The 14050-nt window shown below is 42.2% G+C and overlaps 1 protein-coding gene across 1 annotated transcript in view; it reads left to right on the forward strand.

Annotated features, from left to right (window-relative positions):
- Positions 1-14050, forward strand: part of LOC110165730 (tensin-2-like) — a 54931-nt gene that overhangs the window by 13134 nt on the left and 27747 nt on the right. Inside the window, exons 4-10 of the mRNA XM_055160872.1 lie at positions 11228-11260; positions 11342-11394; positions 12074-12242; positions 12328-12378; positions 13062-13184; positions 13272-13336; positions 13546-13629. Of these exons, the coding sequence (XP_055016847.1) occupies positions 11228-11260; positions 11342-11394; positions 12074-12242; positions 12328-12378; positions 13062-13184; positions 13272-13336; positions 13546-13629 (578 nt within the window). The remainder of the gene's footprint in view (positions 1-11227; positions 11261-11341; positions 11395-12073; positions 12243-12327; positions 12379-13061; positions 13185-13271; positions 13337-13545; positions 13630-14050) is intronic.

Here is a 14050-nt window from a genome sequence, read left to right on the forward strand (position 1 = left end):
AACTCAAGTCTTTCCTTAAACGTATTAAAATGATTATTGATAGAGAAAAGTTTTTTTTTTATATGACATCACTGCTGCTTTAAATTATGTCCACCTACTGTTAGTGTCATATTGTTTAGGCCTGGTTTAGACCTGGTTTTAGTCCTAGTTTAGTGCTGTTTAATCCTGCTTTTAGACATGGTTTAGTCCTGGTTTTAGTCCTGGTTTACTCCTAGTTTAATGCTGTTTAGTCCTGCTTTTATACCTGGTTTTAGTCCTGGTTGAGCCTAAAATGTGAAAACAGGAACATACCACCATGTAATCCATTTATTTCAACAAAGTAACTGTAATCCAATTACCACTCTTTGAAACAGTAACAGTAACTGAATACAGTTACTCATAATTTGTACTCTGATTACATAATGCCGGTACATGTAATCTGTTACTCCCCAACATTACTAGTCTATGTGCTCTGACACTTGTTCTGATCCAACTCAACATCATTCTAAAGACATTCAGGAAAACGTCTGCTCTGTCCTGTCAATGACACTTTTTTAGTATCAGTGTCTGTGAGGAATGAAAATCTCGTTTTGACACTAGTTTGTCTGATTTTCCATACTTGTGACAACCCTACTGTATTTTTATTATATTATTAAAGGGGCCCTATGGAACTTTTCAGGTGGACAGAATGAAACTCAGGGTTAGACATTCACAAGTGATTTCACTTCAGCCTCAGCCCCTTTGGGCCGAGTTTTATATGAAATGTTTGTAACAATCTATTAAGTACATGATTAAGAACATGACTGAAGAAAAGAAACTACTACTACTTCTACTACTACTACTACTACTACCTTCTTCTCTCCATCTAGATATTGTTGTTTTGTCTAAAAATATTCCACAAAATAACATCTCCATAGAAACAAGCAGGTGACTACACTAGACCAAGTATTTTTAGCTTAAGTCTAATGCCATACTGTGGAACATTCCAGGCAAAGCAGTAATATTTTCATGAGACAAGCAGGTGAAAGACACTATCTGAATCTGCATTCCTATTGTACTATCCAAAATAATCTACAACGATATCATTGTTCCAGAAGTACTTTCCCTTGCACTGGGCTCAGTTTGATATTATTGTGGTTCAGTTCTCGCTTCAACCTGTGCATTGTTGTTGTGTCCTTAGGCAAGTCACAGGGCAGGACAGCTGTGGCCATCCATGGGTTTCAGAATGATGAAAAATTAGGAGTGTTGCCATAGTGATTAACAATTTACAAAGTATGACAACTTTTGAATGGTGAAAAATCCTCAAAATCTAACAACTACTCACCAGCACCGAGTGAACTTAAAGCAACTCTTAAGGCTGGACTAGACCTGGTTTGGACCTGGTTTAGTCCTGGTTTAGTCCTGGTTCACAACTGGTTTGGACCTGGTTTAGTCCTGGTTTAGTCCTGGTTTATTCCCCACAGACCAGGGCTGGACTTGAGATGAGCTGAAGGTTATTTTTAGTGAATTGGTTTCATGCCATGGATTCCTGTGTCTCTGTGATCAGCGTGGGATGGAGAGATAGAGACCGGACAGCTGTGTGAGAGAGAGAGAGAGAGAGAGAGAGAGAGAGAGTGAAAGAGGGAAAGAAGGTTAGTAGCAAGGGAGAGAGAGAGAGTTGGGTGAGGGAAGGGAAGTGTAGCCAGGAGTAAAGAAGGAGGAAGAGAGGTGGAGAGAAGGGGGACAGAAAGTGTGAGGGAGACAGAGAGGGTGATGGGGTGGCAGAGAGAGGAGAGGGTGAGAAGAGAGGGAGAGAGAGAGAAAGAGGGGGGGGTACACATAAATAAACCCAAAACACAAATACAACAGAGGCTTAACAAGGCTCAGGCACGTCTGCTGGTCTCACGCACACAGAGACAGACAGAGAGACAGAGAGAGAGAGACAGAGAGAGCAATAGAGAGAGGGAGGGAGAGAAAGACTGAGACACACATAGAGGCACAGAGAGAGAGAGAGAGACAGAGAGAGAGAGAGACAGAAAGTGAGACACACACAGAGAGAGACACAGAGAGAGACAGAGAGACACACACACAGAGACACACAGAAAGAGAAATGGCAGAGTTCAAATCGAGCTTTGATATTTCTAGAGTCACAGAGGGCCGTTTAATGAAAGGAACTGTGTGTGATTCTGATTGTAAATTTCTTAAACATATCAAACCTGTGTCCCCAGATACAAGTGAAACATGTTCTAATCGAATACAACTAAGAACAATAATACTGTTGATTTATTCTTAATTACAGAATCATGGACATGATGGACATGTTGTTTTTGTTTTAATATCTCACATATATCTTTATATAAAGATCCAATATCCAATCAGAAAGCAGAATGAGCCTCACATGACTCTCTCATTTGTGTTGCCAGGTTCAAAGTTTAAATCCAGTGTGTTTAAAGCTTAAAGTTCTCTCTCTGATCTGAACGGTCACTCCCTAAAGCCCAGCACCTGCAGCATCATGAGTCAGTGCTAGTGCAGCCTCTGCAGCTCAGGGAGGGAATTCTAGAGCTTCTGAGCTTCACATGAGACCTGGTCTGTCCATAAACTGAGAATGAGACAAACATGGGCGTGTCTGTGTCTGCAGGTGAAGACTCTGGAGACACAGGCTCATACAGGCCACACGAAGCTCCTTTAAAGCTCCTGCACAGTAAAGACGTTTGATCTGCTCTGAGCCTTTCACTTTTTCATCATAAAATAATGTAGTGTATCAGGACTGCAAGATGAATCACAATCAACTTAAACTGAACCAACACAATTATCAAATCAGAAGTCCTTCATTTTCTCCACAAACAACATCTCCTGTCTTATTCTGCATAAACCATCTTAGCCTCAACAAGTGTACATCTGTACACATGTTTAAAATGTGAACACAATCCTGTTATTAAATCATAAATGTGAATCTAATCACAATCACAAAGTTATAAAAATCACTCTTGGATATTCTTCCAGCTTGTTCATGTGTGTGTTCAAAACTCCACAGTCCGTGCACTGAGGTGTGAAGCATTTAGAATGACCTGAGCCCAAGTGTTAATGTGATCGGAACTCTGACACGATCAGAATGTTGAAGGAGAATGTGTGTGTGTGTGCTTTTGATGACTTTTGGTGCAATGTGAGTAAGAAAACGTGTTTATCATAATAAGAAGCCACTGAATGTGTGTGTGAGCTTTTGCTTTCACTACATTTGAGAGTCTGTAATCATTTACCTTCTTAGTCCTGCAGCTCTAAGCTCTGGCTCTTTGGTTCACTAACCCCCTTTAGGACGACAGTGAAAAAAATATGTATCTTTAGTTTATTTTTCCTGACAGAGAAGACACTGAACTTTGTGCCAGTTTCTGTTTCATGTGAATAGGCCCAGTAATTACACACATATGAACTCAACAACTCTACAACCTGACACTTACACACAAACTCCACCTGAGGATTGTGACCAGACTCAGATCAGGTTCAACTCCACAGTGTGTCCTGCACGAGTGTTGTGCGCGCGCTCGGTCTCTCAGTAGTGTTGTGCACGCGCTCGGTCTCTCAGTAGTGTTGTGCACGCGCTCGGTCTCTCAGTAGTGTTGTGCACGCGCTCGGTCTCTCAGGAGTGTTGTGCACGCGCTCGGTCTCTCAGTAGTGTTGTGCACGCGCTCGGTCTCTCAGGAGTGTTGTGCACGCGCTCGGTCTCTCAGGAGTGTTGCTCGGTTTCACAGGAGCGTTGTGTGCGCGCGCTCGGTCCTGCAGGAGAGTTGTGCACGCGCTCGGTCCTGCAGGAGAGTTGTGCACGCGCTCGGTGGAGCTCTCTGTTTAGCTCGAGCAGATGTCCACACATGGTCACAGGCTAAAGAGTGTGTAAGTATGTATTTATCTCATTATGAGGACAAAACTCTGGACACACTCACGGTGCGGGGACCTGCCTTTGTTATGGGGTCAGAAACATGTGTTTACAGATAATACTCCCTACAACTGTGCAACAACTCAGCCTTATGTAACAGATAATACTCCCTACAACGGTTCAACAAGTCACCCTTATATAACAAATAATACTCCCTACAACTGTTCAACAACTCACCCTTATGTAACAGATAATACTCCCTACAACAACTCACTCTTATGTAACAGATAACTGTATGTCCTGTCAATCATCAGATCGTTGTTGCTTGTTCTTCCTGTGAACTCTTGTGTAAAGCTGAGATTTTATATTTTATGACTTATTTTTCAATTTTATTCTGACTTGTACATTTACATTTATGTAATTATGTTTTATTTGACTCCTGTCTCTTGCTCTTTTTTGCTGCTTATTTAGAATGTATTATTACCATTTATCTTTTTACTCTTTGTTATTCTATGATATTGTGATGTGTGACTCCTGTGTCCAAATCATTTCCCTTGTGGATCAGTAAAGTTTGTCTAAGTGAGTGTAAAGCCCAGATGTGGGTTTAATTGGGTGACATGTCTGGTACCAAATTTGTCACATGTATTTGAGCAAAATGTGTCTTGCTCCAGTACTCAGTACAGATATCGTGCATACACAGCTCTTGGGCGTAAAATAATTCTATAATAACACTAATGTAATACTCCACTCTGGTCTCTGAAAGTTGTGAAAAACACTTTTAAGATCACCGTAGTGAGTAATTATGATGCTCTGATACAACTTTGCGACCACTGCAAACTGTTTAAAATGAACTAGCTCTGTTTTTCATACAACTCCTTCCAGGTCAGGACAGGAGTGACTAGAGTTAAAGTTAGAATCCAGGTAATGAATGGAAGTCCATGTAACGTCCCCATGAAGCACAGAAACCCACCATGTGTGTTTGTGTGTGTTTGTGTGTGTGTGCGGTGATCCAAGAGGAAGCGTCTGGGGCCGGGAGGGAGAGGGAAGGCGGGGCGTGTTACAGTGGAGAGAGTGAGTGATGCATTGAGCCTGAGTCAGAGGAGCAGACAGGAGCAGAGAGAAGGTAAAAGCACTTTACATTTACCACACACACTTTTCATGTTTATCTCACGACTTGTATCAGCTTCTGTTCATGTGAAAATAACTCATGTTGCCATGTTGGTGAAAAACCTGTGAGTGTGCAAAATGATTCTTTATTAGAAACGGTTACAGTTGTCTGTTTAAAGTGAAGTGTGTGTAAAATGTAGAGTGTGCTTTGACTTGGTGTGGACTTCATTTGTTCAGTGTTAGTTACAAACCCGTTTTAAATCCAGACTGTGTGGGAAATGTCACATAATACTTAGAAATGCATCAGGATATATAGCACTTAGTTGGTTGTAATGATGGTTGGTGAGTTCATGGCTGTAGCTCTGTTTGCAGACCAGTCGTTTATTCATATTAAAGTGGAGGGTTTAATTCCCTTTATCAGTGGAGTCCCTGTTTGTGCAGATCAGGGTCCAGAGCAGCTGTTGTCCTTATTATAGGCAGATTATGGACGTCTGACTCTGGGGCGGGCTATTCTGACAAACACAGTGAGCTCTAGTGTGTCTTTAATAATATGAGATATAAGATATGACTGTAAACTGTACACACACACACATGCACACACACACACACACACACACACACACACCTCTGCACACATACACATGCACACACACACACCCCTGCACACATACACATGCACACACACACACACACACACGCAGAAACATGATGGTGTGCGTTTGTTTGCCTTTTACCTGACTCTGAGCCTCTGCAAAAGGCTGATCTTTTTGCAGCATTTTGAGTTTTTGTACATCTTTAAAGCCCCAGTGTGTCACATTTTGCTACTGTCCCCCTGCTTCTGAACAAGTGCTGTGAAGTGAATTTTAAAGGTCCTACATGACACAAAACTGACTTCCTCAAAGTGTTTTCTCCTCAAAGTCCTTGCTGTAGCTTTAAAACAACTTTCAGCATTACTGATCATTTGTTATACTGTCTACCTGCAGTGTGCTTCTGTCTCATATTATGACTGTTAGTCATGAATTAGTTGAATTAATTGTGATTTAAGTGTGTCCTCTGCATTTGACCCATCCGTCAGGAGCAGTGCAGCCTAATAACCTTTTCTCCTGTCAAAGCTCCCATATGTGTGTGTATTTCCTAACACTACCTCTTGAGTGTCTGTTTTATTTTATATACTAGGGATGTAACAATTTCCAAATCTCATGGTATGATTTTTTTCACGATATACATTTATTTTTTGCGATATTTTGTGAAGGCTAAGAAAATTGTGAATATGCTATTTTTTCCTCTTAAAATGCCTTAATGCAAAAGACTTAATTCAAAGAACTCAGATGTAAAAGTGTTTAGAGCTGTTACTTCTTCATGTAGTTTGCACCAAAATGGAGTAAAGGATTGGATGGATGTAGTTCCCTCTGTTCTTTTAGCTGTTGCTGCACCATAACAATGAATTTAAACAAAGAAACTTGTGATTCAATATATTGTGATGGCCCACAATATTATCGAGAGACTTTTGACGATACGATATCACAATATTTTGGTTATTGTTACATCTTTATTATATGCAGATGAATCTTTATGTGGCTCCTGCAAAACATTTGGACTACTGTATATTTTCTGTCTGCTCTCATTAATAATTATCAGTAGAAGAAAAATCTGAAAATACTCAAATGATACATTAGTAAAAGTCCTGAGGGACCTGTTTAAAACTGTAGTAAAAGATATATGTAAAAGTAAATGTAAAAGACATCAGAAAACACAGATGTAGAAAAGTACTGAGCAGTGAAAAGGAGCGGTCCACACTGTGTCATCACAAGCCTCTGAATCGATTCCTTCATTTAAAACTCTGAAACATATTTTTGTTTCCTTTCCATTATTGGTAATCATTTTTATTTTGGATTTTTTTATCCTCTTGTAGAGGAGGAAACACACACACACACACACGCGCGCGCGCGCACACACACACACACACAGGGAGAACATGCAAACTCCAGGGAACTGAACCCAAAACCATGTTGCTGTGAGGAGAAACCATTAACCACGTTGCCACTAGATAGATGTATGCTCAGTAAAGAGTTGGGAGAATATAATATAGATGCTCTCTGTGTACATGTAATACTAATACCACAGTGAATGGAGAGGTTTGATTGCGCAGTATCCTTGTAGATGTGAGCAGGTCTATTCTTAGCTCCTGATCGTCTGTAAACACACGCAGGCTGGATGATTACGTGTAATGTGCTGTAGACTGGAGTAAATGAGCAGAATCAGACTGGATGTGGATGCACACTTAGAGAACATTTAACTTTAAACTTTAAACATGCTACTGTCACTTTAAATATGTATTATCAGTGAGAAAAGAGCTGCACGTGCACTCGGATACTTCAAACTCAACAGAAACTGTGCCGAGCGACTCTCCCCCACATCCTCAACACGTGCACACAGTTTTAAAACAGATGCTTGTGAGCTTTAATAATGTTGTTAGCTCTTCAAAACTTACCTGGAGTTGTGTTTGTTTCATTCACACACATGTGAGTAACTCTTAATCATTAGTCTGTCTGTACAGTATCTCCATAGCTTAAAATGTTCTGTTCCACCTTGTGATGTCGTGAAGAGGTACTTTTCTAGTAAAGCTAGATCCTAGTAAAGCTTAAAAACACTATTATTACTATTAGTATTACTTCTTGTATCACCACATGACATCACAAGGTGGAACAGAGTGTTTTCGGGTTTGAAAGAAGAACTCAGTGTAAATGTGCAAATGTGAGTTAAACATGTGAATGAAACAAACACAACTCCAGGAAACACAGTAGCATAATATGGCCCTTTACTAATACTACTGTAGTCTTACTGCTACTACTACTAGTACTTGTACTACTACTAGTTCTATTACTACTACTACTACTACTACTGCTGCTGCTGCTGCTGCTGCTGTTACTACTACTACTTCAGTTCAGAGAGTCATAATGGCCCTTTAGACTAAACTAAACTGAGCAGATGATCGAGATGTTTTCAGTCTGTTCTAGTTTAATGTCCATCAGTTTGATCCCCACACGTCTCTGTGAGTCCTGAAAATCTCTGTGGAATTCTTTCTGATCAGATGAGTTGTTGATTGTTTGAATAATGAATTGGTCATTGTTAATTTGATGCATTGTTGTTGCAGCTCTAATTGTAATTATTCAAATACTGTGATAAACAACAATAGTGAGAATAAACCTTTCTGAACCATACTGTAAAAAATAAACATATGGCACAATGAAACAGGTCAGTGCATCATTAATATCAATACAGACTCATGAACACACCGTGAGCCACTGCAGCTCGTGTCACGAACAGAAGAAAAGTACTCCATCCACTAGCTCAATAAATACTGAGGCCAAAACTGCCAATCTTTATTTGTTTCATGATAATATAGTTATTATTGTGACAAGCCTACACCAGACAAGCACCAAGCCTCTCTACTGTAGCAGAGAGCAGACAGGAGCAGACAGGAGCAGACAGGAGCAGACAGGGGCAGAGGCAGAAGAGCAGACAGTGACAGTAGAGACACTCTGAGCCTGATTTAGAAGCATCATTTGTCCATTTGTGTGTGGATAAAGTGTTTGTGATAGAGAGGAACAGCTGAACACAGCACATCCTCACGGCTATTCTGATCTGAGCTCCAGACACAAGCATCATATCACAAAAACAACACACGAACAGCAACTACTCAACTGCTCAAAACAGGTATGTCTGCGTTTTACAGGTTTGATATGTTTTGAAATGATTGTGCGTTTGGTTCATTTGAGTGTGTGTCAGGTGTGTGAGTTTGGCCTTGCACTGCAGTGGTGGTGGTGGGAGTCGGACAGTTGATATTTCCTGGGTGCATTCACACATTCACATCAAAACTGGGACTAAAAACCAAATGTACGTAAGGCCAAATAAGACTCAGACTTTACTGGAACAAGCAGCAGGTTTTACTTTAAACACTGGTAGAAGAGAATAGTATAAGACGATGGTAAAAGACGATGGTAAAAGCCAGATAGTATAAGTCAGTGGTCTATTGGGAAGATGCCAGTGTAAATGCAGCTCCTGTGAGTCCATGTTAAACTGACAAATGTGCGTGGAGGAGAAATGACTTGTGTCTTTCACTGACCTCCATCTGAAGTGTGTCCCTGTTGCCTGAGCAGCCAGTCCCTTCTACATTCTGTGTCAAGTTTTTTCAAAGCGTGTGGGTCAGGCCGGCCAGGTGAGTGTCCTGGGTACAGCCCTCCTCCTTCCCCTCTCGTCCCCCTCTCGTCCCCCTCCCCCTCTGCTCAGGGCAAACAGCAGCAGATGGACCCCCCCTGCCCCCCTTTTGCAACAGTCCTCTGTCATTAGCACAGACACATGTGCACAGGAGCGTGGAAACAGCAGGCTCTTCCTGTGTGACCCACGCTCACCGCCTCAGGTCACACACGCCGTCTCTGGTCAGACGTGTTTCCTTTGGTCAGAAACACTACCTCTGGAGATGTGTGTCCTCTGGTCAGACATGTGTCTATGAATCCTCCAGTTATTTACAGTTCCATACAGTTGGTCTATAAACGTGTTGTTTTAGCTGTCTGACCTTTGACCCTGTGCTCCTCTCTGTGACTCATTATAGGCTCTCTGCTGTTTGTTTGTTTGTGTCCTGGAGTCAAACCTGAACATGTCTAAAGTCAAACATAAGAGCTGCTCCCAACACTTCCCCAACACAATCATGCAACAGTAAAAAAGTCACTGTGCTCATTTTTACGACTACTACGACTACAACTACTACTAACATGAGTCCTTGTCTTTAGTTTAGAACCCAGCTGAGTTTACACGAGTGTGTGGAGTACAGGTCTGTGAGGCAGAGTACAGGTCTGTGAGGCAGAGTTAAAGTGACTGAAGCCATAATGTGAGTCCATGTCTTTAGTTTAGTGCCCAGCTGAGTTTACATGAGTGTGTGTCTCAAAGATGCAGTGTGACTTTAACATCACTTTGTTCCATTTACTTTGGCGTCGCAATGAAATATTTAGAGGAAAAGAGACGTCGTGTTTGTTTCAGAATAATTAAGATCGTTTCCGTGGAAATGTTGGTCTTTGGCTATGTAATCAAACTCCTCTGTCTCCAAGGAGAAGGTTCTGGTTTTAACTTTATTTCCATGGAATGCACGTGATGTTCCACCTCCAGAAAGTTACACAGTGTTGCTTTAAGGATTAATGAGCCAAACTGTGGTCAAAGCTCCTGTCAGAGTCTGGTCTCTTCTGCTAAGCAGGACTGGGTCAGGACTTGGATGGGAGACTGTGGGGAATATCAGGTGTTAGAGTAGAGCAGCAGTGGCTCTGCTGGAGACTGCTGTTGTGTTCTTAAGCAAGACACTTCACCTACATTGCTCGTATGAATATGTTTGAGTGAGTGCTGGTTATGGTCCAAGCAGCCGCTACAGTTTGTTTGTGAATGAATAGATGTTGACACTTAACAGTTGATGTCATCAGCATTCTGTGGGGTGTGAGATAACTGTAAGCACTTCTCTGTCTGAAGCTCTATGACTCATTTTAGCACAATCTGACCAGAAAGAGCTAAATTATCTGTGTTTGATCATGTGTGCATTGTGTCATAATGGATCTGCTGAATATTCCGCCACAGACATACAGGCAGAACACCCCCCAGTGTGATGTGATAAGTTTGTACCATCCAGTGGGACATTTCAGACAAAATAAGCACAAGCAGGTCACCGCCCCTCTACAAGAAATGTTACGCAGTGCAACTCTTTGCTAGAAAAAAGCAAATGTTAGTAATTTCCTTTTTAAAATTCTATTCAAGTGTTGCCCACAACTTGTTGAACCAGAAAAGCCCCACCCGGGAATTGAACGTGAGACTTGCTGGCTCTGAGGTGCTCTGAAGTGCTCTGAGGTGCTCTGAGGTGCTGCTGTAACCTTATGCTCCCAGTGCTGATTTGTAGTTTGTTGTCGTCTTGTATCCCTGACCTGCTGCTGACCCCCCTGACCCCTCACACCGAGCTGTCAATCAGAGTGAAGGGTCAGAGGTTAAAGCTTCACACACTATCACCTGTCAGTCACCTGTCAGTCACCTTTGTGCACTTAAACAGTCTGGAACATTTCTGTACCTGCTGCGAAATCCTTCAAAATGTGCACGTTTATCAGAATGTCGACAATGTTGACAATCGAATATTGTATTTTTACAAGAAACTCAGACTATATCGAAACTAGACACTCATTTGACACTCATCATACTCATAGTGATGGTCAGATGGGAATCAAACCTCCAGCCCCCTGTGTAAATGTGTTTGTCTGTTTTCAGGTGTTATCGTCCTGCTCGTCACCTCTCGACCAGGTGAGTGAACACAGAAAACGGACATTTAGACGTTTTTAAAGGTCATTAAGTAGTCAGATTAAATCATGTTTGTTTTTTCAGCTCAGCTCCAGCAGCAAGTCTTTATCGCTGAAAAAAAGAGGCTCCCTTCCGAGGTAAATGTGGAAAAAATCATGGATGAAGAGGAGAGGGTCAGATGAGGAGAGGAGAGGGTCAGAGAAGGAGAGGGTCAGACGAGGAGAAGGTCAGAGGAGGAGAGGGTCAGAGGAGGAGAGGGTAAGAGGAGGAGAGGAGAGAGTCAGAGGAGGAGAGGAGAGGGTCAGAGGAGGAGAGAGGAGGAGAGGAGAGTCAGAGAGAGAGGAGAGGTCAGAGGAGAGGGTCAGAGGAGAGAGAGTCAGAGGAGGAGAGGAGAGGAGTCAGAGGAGAGGAGAGGGTCAGAGGAGGAGAGGAGAGAGTCAGAGGAGGAGAGGAGAGGGTCAGAGGAGGAGAGGAGAGGGTCAGAGGAGGAGAGGAGAGAGTCAGAGGAGGAGAGGGTCAGAGAGGAGAGGGTCAGAAGAGGAGAGGGTCAGAGAGGAGAGGAGAGGTCAGAGAGGAGAGGGTCAGAGGAGGAGAGAGTCAGAGGAGGAGAGGGTCAGAAGAGGAGATGGTAAGAAGAGGAGAGGGTCAGAGGTGGAGAGCGTCATAGGGTCAGATGATTGCGTCTTGTCTGTGGCTCCAGGAGCAGGAGTGTGGAGTGGGTGATGGAGCAGAGGGTCAGAGAAGGAGAGGGTCAGAGGAGCAGAGGGGCAGAGGGGCAGAGGATGTGAGGATTGAGTGTCTCGTCTGTGTCTCCAGGAGCAGGAGTGTGGAGCGGGTGATGGAGCAGAGGTATGACTTTGACCTGACCTACATCACTGAGAGGATCATCTCAGTGTTTTTCCCTGAGTTGGACGAGGCGCAGTACCACCACAACATCCAGGAGGTGGCGCTCATGCTCAAGAACAAGCACCACCACAAGTTCCTGGTCAGGAGAACCCACTGACGCATGATTCAAATGGAGATTATAAAAGAAAATGTGTAAAACTCTGTCCTCTTGTCATGTATTTCAGCTCTTAAATTTATCAGAGAAACGACATGACATCACCAAACTCAACCCAAAGGTAAGAATGTCTAAAACAAAACTTAAAAACATGTGAGATATATGCTATTTTTGTCTAGAACTGTTGTAATAGTTAGTTGAGTATTAAGTACCAACCAAAGAGTAACTGGTTCCAGACCTCACCTTGGTCTAGACACTTGGGCTGCTCTGGCTCTGCTCACAGTGCATATGGCATGTGTTCATGTTTTTCTCATTTTTCCTTGGTTCACTGATGGTACTTGTGGTGAATATTTATCATAGTTTTACAAAGTTTTTTTAATGGACAATTTATGAGCAAAGAAAGTACTTTTCCAACTGTTTAAACAACAGTTTAATAAAATAAAAGCATTTTATTTTGATTTGTCTGTGTTAATAATGGTTGTGTAATAATGTGGATGAATCGTGGCCCTTGTTTACATTGTGGTTGCTAGGTAACAGTTATGGAATTACCTCTACATACAGTATGTCACATCTGCTGCCTCTGACCAACCAAGAAATAAAATAGCTTCTTATGAATTTTTCCAACATTGTCAAACTAAGGAAAACAAGGAAATCCTTTTTGGTCCAATTTTAAACTCTATTTATCTCAATGTTAATTATACTTTAGTGACATAAGTTGTTGAACCTGTCATATGCTCTTTAAGTTAAAGTACAGGTGTTTCAGAATTCCTCCACAGGCTAACCCAGATGCCCTCCCGTGTGCAGGTGCAGGACTTTGGCTGGCCTGACCTCCATGCTCCCCCTTTGGACCGGATCTGCTCCGTGTGCAAAGCCATGGAGAGCTGGCTGTCCCAAGACCCCCAGAACGTGGTGGTACTGCACTGTAAGGTGAGGCCTAGTCCTGACGTGGTGTATATGTATATGTATATGTATTTGTATATATATATATTAGCATGTAATTCTTGTTATTTCCAGGGTAACAAAGGGAAGACTGGAGTGATTGTGGCAGCGTACATGCACTACAGCAAGATCTCTGCAGGGTAAGGTCCAGTACTTACTCTAGTAAATATGTCCAGTACTTACTGCAGTAAGTAGGTCCAGTACTTATGTCAGGGGTAATGAAGTTTAGGACATGTTACACCCGAGAGCCAGGGCCTTCATCTGTCTGTGTGCACAGAGGAGGAGGAGGAGGAGGTCATATGTGTTTGTGTAGAATGTGTAAAGTATTTTCTTGTATCTTCTCTTACAGAGTGGAACAGGCACTCACCACTTTGGCCATGAGGAAGTTTTGTGAAGACAAAGTGTCATCTTCTCTGCAGCCGTCTCAGAACAGGTCTTACACGCGCACGCACACACACGCACACGCACACGCACACACACACACACACACACACACACACACACATGCACAATGCACAAAACAATGCAGATGACCTGGTGGCTGAAGCAGCCTGTGCTTCCATGTGCACTCATGCACTCATTCATTTTGAATTGATCTTATGTAATAATCTAATTTTCTGAGACACACAATCCATAACTTTAAAAATTCAAGAAATAAACTACAAATCTTTCACTCCGTGTGTCATGAGTTTATATGAAATATGGGTTTGACTTTCTGAAATAAGTGCCAAAAAATATGAAACTTTTTCATGATATTCTAATTATTAGTGCTGGACTAGTAATGCAGTACATGACATTATCAAAGTGTGGCTTCATCTAGGATTTTCATCAGTATTTAATTGTCTTTTCTCTCC

The sequence above is a fragment of the Boleophthalmus pectinirostris genome, unplaced genomic scaffold (assembly GCF_026225935.1).
Source record: "Boleophthalmus pectinirostris isolate CB_2022bp ecotype Guang Dong unplaced genomic scaffold, ASM2622593v1 HiC_scaffold_3, whole genome shotgun sequence".
In the NCBI taxonomy this organism is placed as follows: Eukaryota; Metazoa; Chordata; class Actinopteri; order Gobiiformes; family Gobiidae; genus Boleophthalmus; species Boleophthalmus pectinirostris.